This window comes from Bicyclus anynana, chromosome 9 (assembly GCF_947172395.1).
Source record: "Bicyclus anynana chromosome 9, ilBicAnyn1.1, whole genome shotgun sequence".
NCBI classification, from domain to species: Eukaryota; Metazoa; Arthropoda; class Insecta; order Lepidoptera; family Nymphalidae; genus Bicyclus; species Bicyclus anynana.
In genome coordinates, this window is record NC_069091.1 from 8,710,364 (window position 1) to 8,727,174 (window position 16,811).

General features: G+C 36.2%; 1 protein-coding gene across 1 annotated transcript; it reads left to right on the forward strand.

Annotated features, from left to right (window-relative positions):
* The first annotated feature begins 824 nt into the window (after window positions 1-824).
* On the forward strand, window positions 825-14,858 carry LOC112045258 (phospholipase A1). The gene is made up of 8 exons (XM_024081375.2): window positions 825-959; window positions 3,322-3,370; window positions 4,698-4,807; window positions 5,630-5,787; window positions 7,799-7,947; window positions 9,899-10,125; window positions 12,697-12,859; window positions 14,606-14,858. The coding sequence occupies exons 1-8, from the start codon at window positions 893-895 to the stop codon at window positions 14,673-14,675; spliced, it is 993 nt and encodes a 330-aa protein (XP_023937143.2). The 5' UTR covers window positions 825-892; the 3' UTR covers window positions 14,676-14,858.
* Window positions 14,859-16,811: the final 1,953 nt, after the last annotated feature.

Genomic DNA, 16,811 nt, shown 5'->3' on the forward strand with positions numbered 1-16,811 from the left:
TGCAACAATAATATTCTAAGCTGAGACAGACAAAGACTTCGATACGTACCAAGAATTTCTTGCTCGAAACAATTAACAAAGGAATACGTTTCAACCTATATAAGAATTACTTAGTAGTTCGATCGATATTTCTTTATGAAATGCCTATATAGGTATTACTCGCACATTTGCCAAAAAACGGATTTTTGAATTTACTCGTGAAGATGAAGTAATATTTATTGCCAATCTATACTAAAATTATAAAGCTGAAGAGTTTGTTTGTTTGTTTGATTGAACGCACTAATCTCAGTAACTACTGGTCCGATATGAAAAATTATTTTAGTGTTAGATAGCCCATTTATCGAGGAAGTCTATAGGCTATATATTATCCCCATATTCTTACGGGAACGGGAACCACGCGGGTGAAACCGCGCGGCGTCAGCTAGTCAATAGATATCCGCCCTTCTGATTATAGGAATCTATACATATAAGAAAACTAATGTGCATATCTATTAACATTTGTTGTTTTTACTTAATACGAGTATCTACTATCAATTCGATGACTTGTAAGGTCCCTAATTAGTAATTATTTTTACAAGTCATCGCTAGAATACTACTAGTATTTAATACTAGCGAACGCTCATGACTTCGTCCGCAGCTCCTACACCTCCTTTATCCGGTTCTATCGCAAAATCTGTTCTTAGCGGACCTCTACCTCCCTGCCAAATATCATCTTTGAACGTCAAGGGTTTTCGAGTTATTTAGTTTTCAAAATTTTGAAATACCTTAATCACGTTGTAAAAACCAAGCAAATACAATTAATCACCAACATACGCGTAATGTCAAGGGGACAGTTCCAACGTAAGGACGCTGATACTAGCCCCTATATAAACATAAGAAGCCAAACAAAAGGATGATTTGTTACAATAAACTCAAAATGAACGCAGGTGTTGTTGGATTTTATTTTTTAATCTTTATTGGTGAGTCCTTTTTTTTAAATATTTTGTCTGTGTTGAAATAAGTTCCAAACGCAAGGACCTAGGCTTTGTTGTACTTTATAAACGTTTATTGTTTTTCTACGAATACATGTTTTTTTATTAATAATCCTTTGATTTTTTGTACGCATTTTCTGTTCATATTTTGTAGTTTCTGTATAGTATATTGGTCTTAAAACTCTTGTCTTGGAAAGTATGTTTACATAAAACATTTAATATTGAAAATAAACTATTTGTGGATTAATAGAAACAATATTCGTAGATTATATTATAGAAACAATATTCATCAAAATAATTTATTTGGCAACGAAAAAAGGTTTTTTCAGAGTATGTACATCACCAAAGAAATTAGAGATTTTTTGAAGTTTGTTTAGGGCTATATATAATACATATTATAGCCGATTTCAATCCACTACGACTTTGTCCTCGAGAAAATCAGTGAAAACTTAGTTATCTTTATAATATATAAAGAAAAAAGGAATAAATATCGCATCATGCATAGTTTTGTTACGCCTACCTCGAAATGAAAATCTGTACAGTAGTTTTTGAGTTTATCGCGAACAGACGTACATGTATAGATAGAGGGGGGACCGGGGATAGTTCAGTATAGGGGTAGGTTGACCAACTGTAAAAATCTCGTCTTGTTTAAAAGTGTTGCGTCAAGTACCATTGCCTCCCCCCACTCAGTTATCCCGAACGTGGCATCACGTCCACACGTCGTTCGTGATTTTATACTGTATTATATGCTAAAAAAATATATGACTCAAAGCTGAACATTATTCAACTATCCCCGGTCTCCCCTACAGCAAATATTTAAGGTCAATGATATAATTAATGATCAAATTACGAGCACGGAGAGAAACCACGGACTGATAACAAGTCGGGTGACACTCTTTTCACAAAATTTCTCTTCGTAACGCAATATTGTGTTTTTTATAGAAACTTGTTTTAATCGGTAATAATTTTCAATTTCTCTGCACCGATTTTTGCTTAAGCCATCTGTTTGGAAATATTCCCGATGTATCGTAAAATTTTCCAGGTTGTGATCAAGTGTGTTTGTAACAAAACGCGATTGGACTCTATACTTAATCTACTATCTATTACTAAAATAAATCTGTAGAGAGGTCAATTCTGTAGATGAAATATATTTCCAAAATAACTATCAGGGGGTGATTAGTGATCGATACTGATGCCAAAAATGCAATCAGTAAAATTTTTGTCTGTCTGTCTGTCTGTATGTTCGTCATAGAATCAAAAACTACTCGACGGATTTTACCAAAACTAGGTACAATTATACTTCACACTCCTGGGCAGGTTATAGTATACTTTTCATCACGCTACGATCAATATGAGCAGAGCTATGAAGGGAAATGTTGGAAAAACGGGAGAAGTTACTCCATTTTTACAGCGATACTGCAAGGGCTGGATTAAAGAGATATAAGGGCGGACGAAGTCGCGGGCGTCCGCTAGATATCTCGTTTGTAGAGCTACATACGTCACCCGTATGTAGGTACCTACATGTAGAGACAGAATAAAATTGTAATTAAATTTAAATTAGTGATATATTCCGCCAGCACTAAATCTCGTTGTCGCTGGTTTTTTACACATTGTAGTATTTAGGTAACTAGGTTATCTTGCATCCGAATTCGTGTAGATAAATTCAACAAATACGAATTTTCATCGACATTGCGCATTTTTGTATTCCAGTTGTTTGTATTAACAATGTATCTAATAGCTAGTTGATACATTTTTATAATTGAATACAAAAATCAAATTGTTTAAAAATATTTTCAAATTGTTTTACGAATTTCGAAAATCACTAAAACTTATAGAAGGCCAATGTAGAAATGTAGGTATGTAAATAATTGGTAGCTTGAAAAATATTAGTAAAAAACAATTTTGAAGAAAGGGAAGCGTGCCTCGGTGAGCAAGTTAAACTGTCAACTGTCGGTACTGTCATTATCACGAAAATCTGATAACAATAGTCACAGTAAGAACAAATATATATGGCCTACGAGTATGCATCCGTGGCGCAGTGGATTTACAAGACGGGAGGTCCTGGGTTCGAACCAAGCTCAGCCGATTGAGGTTTTCTTAATTGGTTTCCATCCTACCGGCAAAGACGTACCGCCGAGCGATTTAGCATTCCGGTACGATGCCGTGTATAGAAACTGAAAGGGGTGTGTGTGGATTTTCATCCTCCTCCTAACAAGTTAGCCCGCTTCCATCTAAGATTGCATCATCACTACCATCAGGTTAGTCTAGGGTTAACTTGTAAAGGGAAAAAAATGTTTTGTGACTTAGTCGATATAAATTTACCAATTTATGCTATTTTACTAATTTTCAGCAATTGCCACGTGTTACGACCGTGAACCAATGCTGAGATTTTATCACGAGTGAGTATGACAAAGTTCAAAAGCTACAATCAATTAGTAATGTGTGTTATGTACCTCCACATAATATATGTCATCGACCCATATTCGGCTCACTGCTGAGCTCGAGTCTCCTCTCAGAATGAGAGGGGTAAGGCCAATAGTCCACCACGCTGGCCCAATGCGGATTGGCAGACTTTACATACGCAGAGAATTAAGATAATTCTCTGGTGTGCAGGTTTCCTCACGATGTTTTCCTTCACCGACTGAGACACGTGATATTTAATTTCTTAAAATGCACACAACTGAAAAGTTGGAGGTGCATGCCCCGGACCGGATTCGAACCCACACCCTCAGGAATCGGAGGCAGAGGTCATACCCACTGGGCTATCACGGCTCACATAATGTATGTACTATATTAATATTATAAAGAGGTAAAGTTTGTGAGCTTGTAAGGGATAATCTGTGAATCTACTAAACCAATTTTTAAATGCTTTGACCAATTGAAAGCCACGTAACTTATGAGTGTCATAGGCTGTATTATATCCCCATTTTCCCACGGAAATTACTATTCGCAATATGGTAATTGCCTACTGTATTCAAACAGTAGATGAATATTTTCAAATAGACGCGAAGCGCTCGATAGATATCGAACTGAAACCAATAAAAACGTAAAAACAATATTTGCGGATGTTATTTATATTGCAGTGAATATCATAATATAGTGAATGAAAGTGTTGTGTGACATAATGTGTTAAGCCAGCGATCGATACCTGATGTAGAATTTTAAGTAGTATTGCTACTTACTTATAAGTTATCGTGAATAAATAAGGTAGTATGCATTACCTATGAGCGATCAGGAAAATATACTGGACAGAAATAGAGTTTCTGTTCAGTAACCCTACTATCGATATACCTTTAAAATTTTTAAGAGTTAAGTATATCGATAGTAAAAACGTCTGTATGTCAAGACCCTTTTACTTAGGAACTGTTCCTAAGTAAAAGGTGGTGGGAACATTGGGTTGCAAAAAAAATAGACTTCTTTTATTATTCGAGTATTTTACACAATCAAATATTGTTATTACTAATTTTTGTCGCACACTTAACACTCAATTAAGTATAAGTTAACAGAGCCATCAAAAAGCGAAATATTGAAGCCAAATTTTTCTACTAATTAACCGACTTCAAAAAAGGAGGAAGTTCTCAATTTGACAAGTATATATATATATTTTTTAATGTATGTACATCGATTACTCGAAAACGCCTGAACCGATTTGAATTTTTTTGTTTGTTTTAAAGGGTCGGTTGTATTTTATTTATTAAAATTTTATTAATTATTGTAACTTTTCAGTTCATTTGATAAATTTACCGAACTACCATTAAATGAAGTCGATCAAATTTTGGATACATCGTGGTACAATTCAAGTCGAACAACAGTGATGTTTTGTCACGGATTCACAGGTATTTACTTTTAAATTCTACACACTTAAACTCTCAAAGGTTAGGTTGAACTTATCAATCCATACACATAAATCTATCCCAACATTTATTCCGGGGGCAAGCCCATAATACAAATTATTCATCATCCTCTAATCTTGACAAGTGGTTTCTAAGATTAGGTTATGAAATAGATAATAAAGCCTTCTTTCATCGTACGCATCGTACTCGTACTAGTAAGTGTCTTAAAAGAGGGGTACATACTAGGGTATTTTCCTGGTCCTTTTTCCAAACACCCCATATAATATAGGTAAAGGTCCCGTGGAACCTCTGGGTTAAATTCATGCTTTAGATATTTTACAACAAGCAATTTATTTACAATCAAAAAATAATCCAATTTATACCTATAAAAATATTGTGGGAGTCTTGTATGATACTACACCAGCCGAGCAGTGACAGCCATGATAGCCCAGTGGATAAAACCACTGCTTCCGATTCCGGAGGGTGTGGGTTCGAATCCGATCGCATGCACCTCCAACTTTTCAGTTATGTGCATTTTAAGAAATTAAATATCACGTGTCTCAAAACCTGCATACCAGAGAATTTTCTTAATTATCTGCGTGTGTGAACTTTGCCAATCCGCATTGGGCCAGCGTGGTGGAGAGGAGACTCAAGTTCAGCAGTGAACTGAATATGGGTTGATAATGTTGATGATGAAAATGTTGTGATCGTTAATAATATTTCTCTCGATCAGGCTGGCTATTTCTTCCACTTCCATGATTTGTATAGCTATTATGACAAGTTAGCTTAAATTTCTTCTTGTATTCTTGCTATTCTACTTCTCAGGAATTCCCAACGGCCCTGCGGTGACAGAAATCGTGACAGTATACCTCAGACAGGGTGAAAGTAATGTGGCGCTACTGAATTGGGAGTATTTAGCGTCCTCGCAAACTCCGGGCCTCGCGAATTCATATGCAAATTGGGCGGCTCCGAATGCCAGACAGGTAAATAACGTTTTACGAATTTGTTATTCAAAACACCATACAGAGTTACGTGTATAGAGCCTTCTGTGGGTGAGTTATGGTGGAGTTCAGGGCGGATAGAAGCTATATGATTCTCAGCGGAAACAGAAATAACAATTAAATTATCTACCTCTTAGCCATCATAAATTATTGAGATAAAACTGACACTCTAGACTATTTCTGTGATGATGATTTGCATAATTTATCTAGTTTCTGCATTGGAAGAACCACTTGCTGATACCAAAAGGTCATTAAGTTACTTATTTTTAATTAATTGATTAATTTTATTGTAACAACAATTACTTTGTTTGTTTTTATTGACTCAGAAATCGTTTGGAATACTCAACCAGCAGTAGAGTCTTCACAAACAGACAAATACCTTACCTTTCAACAATATTTGTAAACTAATCCTACATGAAATAAACTACTTCCTACATGAATAATTCGATTCAATAAAACACGAGCAAAGTACGGTGAGTGTTGATCGATCGTCAAGGAATTCCTTAACCCTACATCCTGTAGCCACAAGTTCAGGACTGTGCTCGGAGTTTTTCTCTCTACCACGCGATGGACCCGGCACCCGCACGGTGAATCCATGGAATGCTAAGATATTCGACTCATAGCGACTAATCATCGTCATTCATCATGATCAACCCAACACGAGTCTCCTCTCAGAATGAGAGGGGTTAGGGGAAGGTGCATGCCCCGGAATCGGAGGCAGAGGTCATAATCACTGGTCTATCACGACTAATACTCCAATTAAAAATCTTACAATTATTTTTGTTTGTAAATCATTTTGGTTCATGCTATAGCAGTCACGTAGCTTAATTAATGAATACAAAAGCTTTGGGTTTTGAACGTTGCCAATTAGTTTACAATCGAATAGCTGACGCCGAAATAGTGAATTTTATGGATTTTTCATAGCTTTATTGAAATTAGAATTGCATAAAGTTTTATTTATAGTCACAATATGAATATTTTATATACCTAGGCAGGTAAGCTATTTGAAGTTTGTTAAAAAGCTGTTCTGACTTTAACAATTCACAGATTTATGCAATGCGAACGAATAACCTCGGAATAAATGCCTCGTTGTCTGTCTGTCTTTAGTTTATTATATTAGTTTTAGTCATCTATTGGTTAGATATGTTGTGGCTTGGGATCTTAAGGTCTTATGTTTGAGTCTTTGGTTATTTATTTATTTTAGTTACATTTCCACAAATATACATATCATAAATTAAATGTCATTATATAATTATTACAATGTAACCCTGTGAGAGTGTTGAGAGAGGCGGATTTATTCTTTTTCGGTCAAACAGTTTACTATATTGTATTAAACTACAACAGTTGTACTAAACTTTTTCATTAAAAAATCTTTTTAATGATGTCGTGAATGAAACGTGGATGTCAAAAAATATAATAAGTGGGTACACAGCCATTTACTCTTTGTACACAACGTTCAGTGTTTATGTTTTTATAATTTCTTCTTTAAAGTGAATAGATAATATGCATCTGTACTATTTCCCTATTGCCACCATAACTGAGGTAGTGTGTAGTTTTAATTGTAAAATTAGATTTATTTTTTAATTATTTTTAAGTAGATTAGTATTATAGTATTATATAATAGTAGATTTAATTACAATATTGTCAACGACGAAGGGTGCGCAGAAAAACTTTAACAAGTTTATGTCTGCACCTTTTAATTTTTATTATGTAATTATTATATATAAATGAATAAATAAATAAATAAAAAAAAGGTAGGCATTTGCGTACGCAAAGAAAAATATCGATTCCGTGTCAGTCGATTATTTTAGGTCTTTTTTAGCACAAGTGAAACTTTGATTGGGCTCTTACAATGCTCCGAGAAATTCTCAGTAGTTACCCGGAGTTGGGAATTTACGTAGTTGTATTTCACCATTCGGGAGAGCAAGTTAAGCCGACGATCCCGGTTATCAACGTCCTTAAATTTCTATTTCAAAGTTCTTCTTCTTTTCAGCTTGGAAATCGAGTGGTGGATACATTCGTTCTTCTCTCCAATGCTGGTTTAGACATGAGTAAAACACATCTTATAGGCCATTCACTCGGAGCTCATATTTGGGGCATCGCTGGGTTTAAATTGCAACAGAGAGGGATATTACTACCATGGTATGTTATTATTCTCATATTAAAAACTAGCGGACGCCCGCGACTTCGACCGCGTGAAACTTTATGTAAACTTTCAACTACCCCTACCCTATTCCTACCTACCCTAACACTACCCTACCCCTACCCTACCCCTACTTCAAAAAAAAATCAAAATTTTTAATAAAAAAAATGATTGTTGTGCCTCACTCGACATAGATAGGTATAGTGTGTTGCGGATTTTTTTGTAGATCTACAATTAATTAGAACATTTTATGTTACTTTTCTAGTTGATTTTTTACACCTTGTGTCCAAAAAACCCAAATATCCTAGGGAACCCTATTTTTTTCCTAAATAAAATTTAGCCTATGTTACTTGTGGATAATGTAGCTTTCGAATGGTGAAAGAATTTTTAAAATCGGTCCAGTAGTTTTTGAGCCTATTCATAAAACATACATAAAACAAACAAACATAAAAACAAAGTTTTCCTCTTTATAATATTAGTATAGATAGTAGACGCCCAGCGATTTCACCCACATAGTTCCAGTTAGAATTCGGAGATCATTTTATAAAGAGATATATTTAATAAGCTTTCTATTGGTAAAATAATTTTTAAAATTGGTACAGTAGATCCAGAGAGCCGAGATAGCCCAGTGGATATGACCTCTGCTTACTATTCCGGATGGTGTGGGTTCGAATCCGTTCCGGGGCACCTCCAACTTCTTTTTAGTTGTGTGCATTTTATGAAATTAAATATTAAGTACCTCAAGCGGTGAAGGAGAAACATCGTGAGGAAACTTGCATACCTGATATTTTTTTTAATTCTCTGGGTATGTGAATAGATGACAATGAGGAGTTTGGCGGGAAAATAGTAAAAATTGCATGTACCTCTCGTTTTATTTTCATTGATTTGCTGCATTTTAGAGTTTTAAAGTGAAATGCATTTTATTCAGTATAATTCTGTAAAGGTGTAAATAAAATAGAGGTTAAGCAAGAGTGTTTTGTGTGAAGAATTGGATTTTCTCGTTGGACTGTATCAATGATTTTGGTAAGGTAAGCCTTCGCCTTACGACTACTATGACCGACTGACGGACAATCATGGACCATGGACTATATTTAACTACTTTCGCCCTAATAGGGCAAATAATTTGATAAATAAAATATTACTAGCGGACTATAATGTACAAACTGCGAATACATGATAAAAAAAAATTTAAAATATCTAGATTTTTTTTTAAAGAATACAATAAGGAACATAAGCTAACTTATCCTAATATCTATACAAATCATGCCCACGTGGAATGGTGGCAAGAATCGTCGTCATCGTCATCAACCCATATTCGGCTCACTGCTGAGCTCGAGTCTCCTCTCAGAATGAGAGGGGTTAGGCCAATAGTCCACCACGCTGGCCCAATGCGGATTGGCAGACTTCACACACGCAGAGAATTAAGATGATTCTCTGGTATGTAGGTTTCCTCACGATGTTTTCCTTCACCGATTGAGACACGTGATATTTAATTTCTTAAAATGCACACAACTGAAAAGTTGGAGGTGCGTGCCTCGGACCGGATTCGAACCCACACCCTCCGGAATCGGAGGTAGAGGAGTGGCAAGAATACTGACTGCATTTCCGCGCTGGACAGCCAGGCCAGGATCCTTTGCGCAAAAAATGAGCCAGCCCTTCTGAAAATGTGTTATTTTGTTAAGGATTACAGGTGTCGATCCAGCCGCAGTCGGGTTCAAAGGCAAGTCTGCTAGCCACAAGCTCAAAAAAAAAAAGATTTAAAATATCTTTTTTTTTTTTTGAGAATGAATACAATAAGGAACTTAAGCTAACTTATCCTAATATCTACACAAATCATGCCTACGTGGAATGATGGCAAGAATACTGGCTGCATTTCCGCGCTGGACAGCCAGGCTGATCCTTTGCGCAAAAAATGAGCCAGCCCTTCTGAAAATGTGTTGTTTTGTTAAGGATTACAGGTGTCGATCCAGCCGCAGTCGGGTTCGGGGGCAAGACTGCTAGCCACAAGCTCAGTGCGGCCTCAGCTATCTATGTCGACATTATTCACACTGATCCGAACAAATACGGGCTACGGACCTCAGCTGGGACTGTGGATTTTTGGGCGAACTACCGAAGCGTAGGGCCTGTTAGGCAGCCTGGGTGTGCCAATAAGCCGACTGCTCAGTTTTCTACTCAAGGTAATATAAATTTAACACCTACCTACATAAACTTAGTTTTTATAATAGCTGACGCCGCGTGGTTTCTTCCGCGTGGTTCACGTTCCCGTAGGAATACGGAGATACTATGTAGCGCATAGCCTTCCTCGATAAATGGGCTATCTAACACTGAAAGAATTTTTTTTTTTTTTTTTTTTTTTTAATTTCAAGTAGGCTCAGTTTACAAGCACTTTTGACACGTCAGTTGACTATTTGTAAAGATTCTACCACCGGTTCAGAAGGCAGGTTCTGCTGAGAAGATACCGGCAAGAAACTCAACAGTTGCTCTTTTGAAAAAGTCATACAGTATTACAATTTACATTTGATAACAATTAAATTACAATTTCTTATAGTTTTATTTCCTGTGTGAAGGTGGAAGCTGATCCAATGGCCTCCAAGCACCTTTGTCGTTAAGGAACTCATCAATAGTGTAGTAACCTTGACTAAGTAAATGTTTTTTAACACATTGCTTAAAGTTGTGCATTGGCAAGTCCATCACAGTCTTGGGGATCTTGTTATAGAAGAGTACACCCAAACCCACAAAAGATTTTTTAACTCTTTGGAGACGATATGCAGAAATAACTAACTTATGCCCGTGTCTAGTAAGACGTGGGTTTAGATCTCCTTTTCGTTTGTACAAATTAATATTTTGTCTCACATAAACTATACTGTTATATATATACTGACAGGCTACTGTTAAAATGCCTATTTCTTTAAACTTTTGACGAAGGGACTCGCGTGATTTTAGTTGATATATTGCTCGAATTGCTCTTTTTTGAAGTACAAATATAGAATGTATATCAGCAGCCTTGCCCCACAACAAAATACCGTAAGACATTACGCTGTGAAAGTACGCAAAATAAACAAGTCTAGCTGTATCAACATCAGTAAACTGTCTTATTTTTCTCACTGCAAAAGCAGCTGAGCTGAGTTTACCTGACAGTTTTTCTATATGAACACCCCACTGAAGTTTAGAATCCAAGGTCACTCCCAGGAAAACTGTGGAATTCTCTATTTCTAGTGTTTCACCATTGATCATTATAGACTTATCTAATTTTATAACATTTGGTAATGAAAACTCAATACATCTAGTTTTCTTTGCATTTAAAAGTAAGTTGTTAACAGTGAACCAATGCGACACATGCGATATGGCACGGTTTACATCGTCGGAATTATCTTTACTTCTGTCACTCTTAAAAATTAGGGATGTGTCGTCAGCAAACAGTACTATCTCACAGATGCCGCTAACATGGTGTGGTAAATCGTTTATGTACACTAGGAATAGAAAAGGACCCAGAATTGAACCCTGTGGGACGCCCATTGTGTTAGAAAAACCGCGAGACTTTGAATCATTTATGCATACCTTTTGTGTTCTATCACTAAGATAAGAGGCGATGAGATCGAGTGCAACACTTTTTATGCCATAGTGGCTTAACTTAAGTAAAAGAATGTTATGGTCAACACAATCGAATGCTTTGGACAAATCACAAAATACACCAATAGCATTCTTAGCATTTTCCCATGCATCATATATATGTTTTAAAAGTTTAGCACCTGCATCAGTTGTACTGCGACCTTTAGTAAAACCATACTGTTCAGGGTGAAATAAATTATTTAAATTAAAATGACTTAAAAGTTGATTTAAAATGATTTTTTCAAAAACCTTACTAAGTGTTGTTGTTTTCAAATCGGACCTAAGATTAGCGAGTTCAAGCAAACAAACAAACTCTACAATACAATCTTCTACTATATAAAAATAAGTCGGGTTTTCCTTCCTGACGCTATAACTCCAGAACGCACGAACCGATTTCCACGGTTTTGCATTCGTTGGAAAAGTCTCGGGCTCCGTGAGGTTTATAGTAATAGAAAATTCAGGAAAAATTGCAACAGAAAAGCGGGAAAAATCTTTTTTCACATACAGCGCCTTAGTAGGGGTAGGGAAGAAGCGCACATAAGTCAAAGTGAAGCTTGACCGGGTTCGCTAGTATAGATAGGCATTTAATCAATTTCCCAAATATCATTGTTTACGTATCATTGCTTATTTTAATTTATTATAGAACACGGCTAAAACTCACGTGATTATACATCGGAGTATGCAGGATTAGTTTCGACACATAGCCTTAGTCATGAGCTGGTTCTTGCAACGCGGCACAATACAAACCGAGTTTTAGCTGTGTTTTATAATAAAGTAATATATTTTGCCAAAGAGCTTAACTGTGACCTATACTTTTATTTTTTAAGATTGCCAAAATCAACTTTTGTTCGTTGTATTTAAAACTGAAAATTACGTGGGTATATATTACTGGTAAGCTAGGCGGATCTCCACCCCTTGCAGCATTTTCTACCGGCATAATTTGTACGTTGTACTTAGAGGCAGAGAGTACCTAGAGCGTAGAAATATTATGATGCCGAAAGTTAATGAAAAATTAAATTCTCTAAGTCTGATTCACGAGTAATTCCTCAATAAGTTTCGTCGTTTTATACCAAGCTCTTGTAAAACTTCCGTATTAATATATATGTAGTTATGTGTATTGAACAATATTTATTTTCCAGATCTTTGTAATCATAATAGAAGTTGGAAGCTATTAGCGGACGCGGTAAAATATCCGGACACCATCATTGGTTCGTACGCGAAAAACTATAAAACGTGGAAACACTATACCCGCGAGGAAAGACTTGCTGAAACTCTACCGCTGGGAAAATACAACAAAAACGGGTACGTTTTAAGAAATATCTAAAAAGAAAATTTTTGTCTATAGTATACCATCTGCGGTGTATATCTGTCAGTTTCTTCGTGTCAGTTGAGTGTCGTGTATAGCATTGCAACTTCGTTCGTAACACTCCCGATGGTCCATCCGGGGGGCGTGTAGCGATGAATGAAAAACCCACGACAGATGCACCTCACTTCCCCGCACGCATGATTTCACACCCGCGCAGCCTTTCCCCCCTTGCCCGCATATTATGGAAGTGTATCAACGAATTTGCCAGACGTATGGGTTCGAAACTAGTCTGGCATACTCCGACGTTATATCACGTGAGTTTTAGCCGTGTTTCATAACCGATTAATATGAATAACACTCACGATAGTTAAAATTCTAAAATAGGCTAATATTAAAATTATCTTAATATTAAAATATTGTGTAAAACATTTAAATAAATGATAATTAAGGCGTATTTGAATGTGAACGAAATAAACATTATACCTAAAGCATTACCTGTCGCAGTTGATGATAATTACGATTGACATTAATTTTAATTAACATTCAAAAACTTTGTTAAGAGACCAGTTACACGTATTTACGTTTTTATTAAAGAAACAGTAATAATTATAATCAAAATGTATAATATTTTAAAGTTAACAAATTGACCAAGTCGAGTCAGGCTAACAAAAGAGGAAACAAGAAAGGTTGATGGGGATTTTTCTTTTAAGAAAAACTTAGATAGTAACCTGTAGTTGGGAAATGTAGATAGGTACCCCTCCGTGTCACTATGCACATATGAAACCTTCTTTTTGACGACCTCTCCTATAGTCCTTTTCATGAAAGAAGTCCCCCAGACGCGGCGCTAATGTCATTTGGTAATGGCGGTCATATTGTCATTTGTGTAAGGCGTTGTCAATTTTAGTTCAGGTTTTAGCCGCGGGACTTCTTTTATGAAAAGGACTCTAGTTGGTAAACAGAGGTCTTGGCATCAATATCCAGCTCAAGTCAACTTTCGTACGGGATTTTGTAACTTCTAAATTAGCTCAAATCCGGTTTGGTGGTAGGCTTCGGCCGTGGCTAGTTACCACCTACCTACCGCCCTTTAAGAAATTTAACGTTCTGCTACCATGCCATAGAAACCATCGGAGGTATGGTTAAAATAAAATTGTACCACCTCTTCCAAGATAGCCCGCTTCCAGCACATGCCATCGTCACTTAACATCAGGTGAGATAATGTTATCGCCGCGTTGGGCGCTTTTAAATTTACATGTTTTTAATAAATAGTGTAGGAAATTCTTTATGGGTTACTTGGGATAGGCGGGGAGAGTGACTTGAGTGGAAAAGGGGAGTGTTTGATATCAGTCAAAGGATCCTTTAACCCTACACACATCATTCATAAGTGCGTGACTCCACTCAAGGTCATTCTCTGCCATTCTAGGGTCTTGTTTTGGTTACAGTTTGATTTGTTAATTAAGTTGTCCTGACAAGTGTTGTGACCTTTGTTCGACATTAGTTTTCTTATATTTGTAATCACTTTTGAGTCCTATAATAATCATTATAATAAAAAAGTCTGCGATCCTCCGCAAAAGTCTGCAAAAGGACTATGAGAGTGCAGCAATAGGGAATGCATCTGTCTTGTGCTAAACATATGCGCCGTAGTATCGTAGTCTCAATAAAATCTTACCCGTCGTGGTTGAAATTCAGAGTAACAAAACATTTCAATTAATTTATGAATCTTAATGTATTTTAATTAATTCCAGACGGCCGGGAAATTATTACTTCGTGACCAACTCAGAATCTCCCTACGGTCTCAAAACAGATGGACTTTAAAATTATTCAGTTTATAATAATGTCTTTTTATGCAGATAAGCAATGTGTTTTTGAATACGCACTAAGATGTTACCATTTATGCATCTTTGATTTTATAAAGCACGACTTCAAAGTGTTATTCGAAGTTACCGTCATTTAATACATACTGTGTATGTATAGATATAGTTTATATAATACTATGAAAATATTTTTATACTAATTTATTAAAAAAATTTAGAAATTTTCTGGTTGTTTTTTTGTACCAACCCAGTATTTGCAAAGCTTTGTAGATCTATCTACCTTTTATTGTGTTGCATGTTTTCAAGGGATAATTAATATTCTGTGTTTATCACGTATTCAGTGATATCTTCTTATAAGACGGTAAACCGCTTTGTAACGTAACGCGTTACGCGCCAATCTGTCTGTTTTCCATTTCTCTCACGCACACGGCAACATTACGTATACACGAGATTTTCTTAATTGGTCCAGGTCTGGATGGTGGGAGGCTTTGGCTAGTTACCACCCTGCAAGCAAACACGTACCGCCAAGCGAAATAGCGTTCCGGCACGATGCCGTGTAGAAACCGAAAGGGGTGTGGATTTCTTTCGTACTCCTAACAAGTTAGACCGTTTCCATCTTAGATTGCATCATCACTTACCATCAGGTGAAATCATAGACAAGGGCTAAGTTGTAAAGAATTAAAAAAAAACCCTCGATACCTCGATATTTCATAGCTGGATCTAGGATTGGAAGCAGCATAGGCTAACTACCTACTAGATCAACGAGACAATTGAAGAAATCTTTATGGATTGTATAAATAAATAAAGATTAAGGTATTTATTTACCTAGAAATATATATAGGCTGCTACAATATAGTTGTATTACGTAAAATGAGAGCCGTGATAGCCCAGTGGATATGACCTCTCCCTCCAATTCCGGAGAGTGTGGGTTCGAATCCGGTCCGGGGCATGCACCACCAACTTTGCAGTTGTGTGCATTTTTAGAAATTAAATATCACGTGTCTTAAACGGTGAAGAAAAACATCGTGAGGAAACCTACACGCCAGAGAATTTCTTAATTCTCTGCGTGTGTGTAGTCTGCCAATCCGCTTGGGCCAGCGTGGTGAACTATTAGCCTAACCCCTCTCATTCTGAGAGGAGACTCGAGCTCAGCAGTGAGCCGTATATGGGTTGATAACGACGATTACGTAAAATGCATTATTAAGATGTAGTTATGCAAGTCATATACCATTTTCATTGCAAATATTAGAGACAATCTGTTCCAACTCAATAAATATTGACTATCAATTTGTCGGCAAAGTAAAGTTATTTATTATTCATAGCTATTCGTCGAGAATATATTTACATTTTTATCTAATTCCACATTTGCAGTAGTACTCCAGCCATTTATTCAATATGACGTGAGTGACTAATCAGAAATTGACAAATTAATCATTCTTTGAAGTTTCTGAATTCCCGCCCCAATCATTAAAGCACTCAGATGCGAATAGCTTTCTTGAAGCGGATGCCAAATGGATTTTCAATGACTATTAAGAAATACTAAGCCCTCGGAAGGCTTATCTTTTTTTTTGCCCTAAGAAATAAGTTACGTAGAAAAAATTTTTCTTTAAGTTATTTAAATTTGGTAGAATAACGGTATCCACTTGCTTTCCTATCTATATCTATCCTATATTGATAAAGATAAAGATGCTTGGAGGCCGTTGGATCAGCTTCCACCTTCACACAGGAAGTAAAACTATAAGAAATGTAAACAGTAATTGTTATCAATTGAAAATATAATACTGTATGACTTTTTCAAAAGTGCAACTGTTGAGTTTCTTGCCGGTATCTTCTCAGCAGGACCTGCCTTCCGAACCGGTGGTAGAATCTTTACAAATAGTCAACTGACGTGTCAAAAGTGCTTGTAAACTGAGCCTACTTGAAATAAATGATTTTTGATTTTGATTTTGATTTTTTTATCTTGTTTTTGACGTGACAACGTCTTGTAATTCGATGAAGCCAGACGCAAACTTGAAAAAAGATGACGTCATGTCGTTCCCTCGCTCTAGAGTTGCCTACTTTTTTACAAGAAATAAAGTATATCTCGCTCTTTCTTTTGAAAAATGTATTCCATCAGTATTTTCTAACGTTGTCACGT

What these genes read in the sequence shown, in the direction of transcription:
- LOC112045258 (XM_024081375.2), top strand. Translation starts at nt 893, where the DNA reads ATGATTTGTTACAATAAACTCAAAATGAACGCAGGTGTTGTTGGATTT. An exon ending in ATGCTGAGATTTTATCACGA is followed by an intron (nt 3,371 to 4,697) that starts GTGAGTATGACA and finishes GTAACTTTTCAG; the next exon opens with TTCATTTGATAAATTTACCG. An exon ending in GTTTTGTCACGGATTCACAG is followed by an intron (nt 4,808 to 5,629) that starts GTATTTACTTTT and finishes TCTACTTCTCAG; the next exon opens with GAATTCCCAACGGCCCTGCG.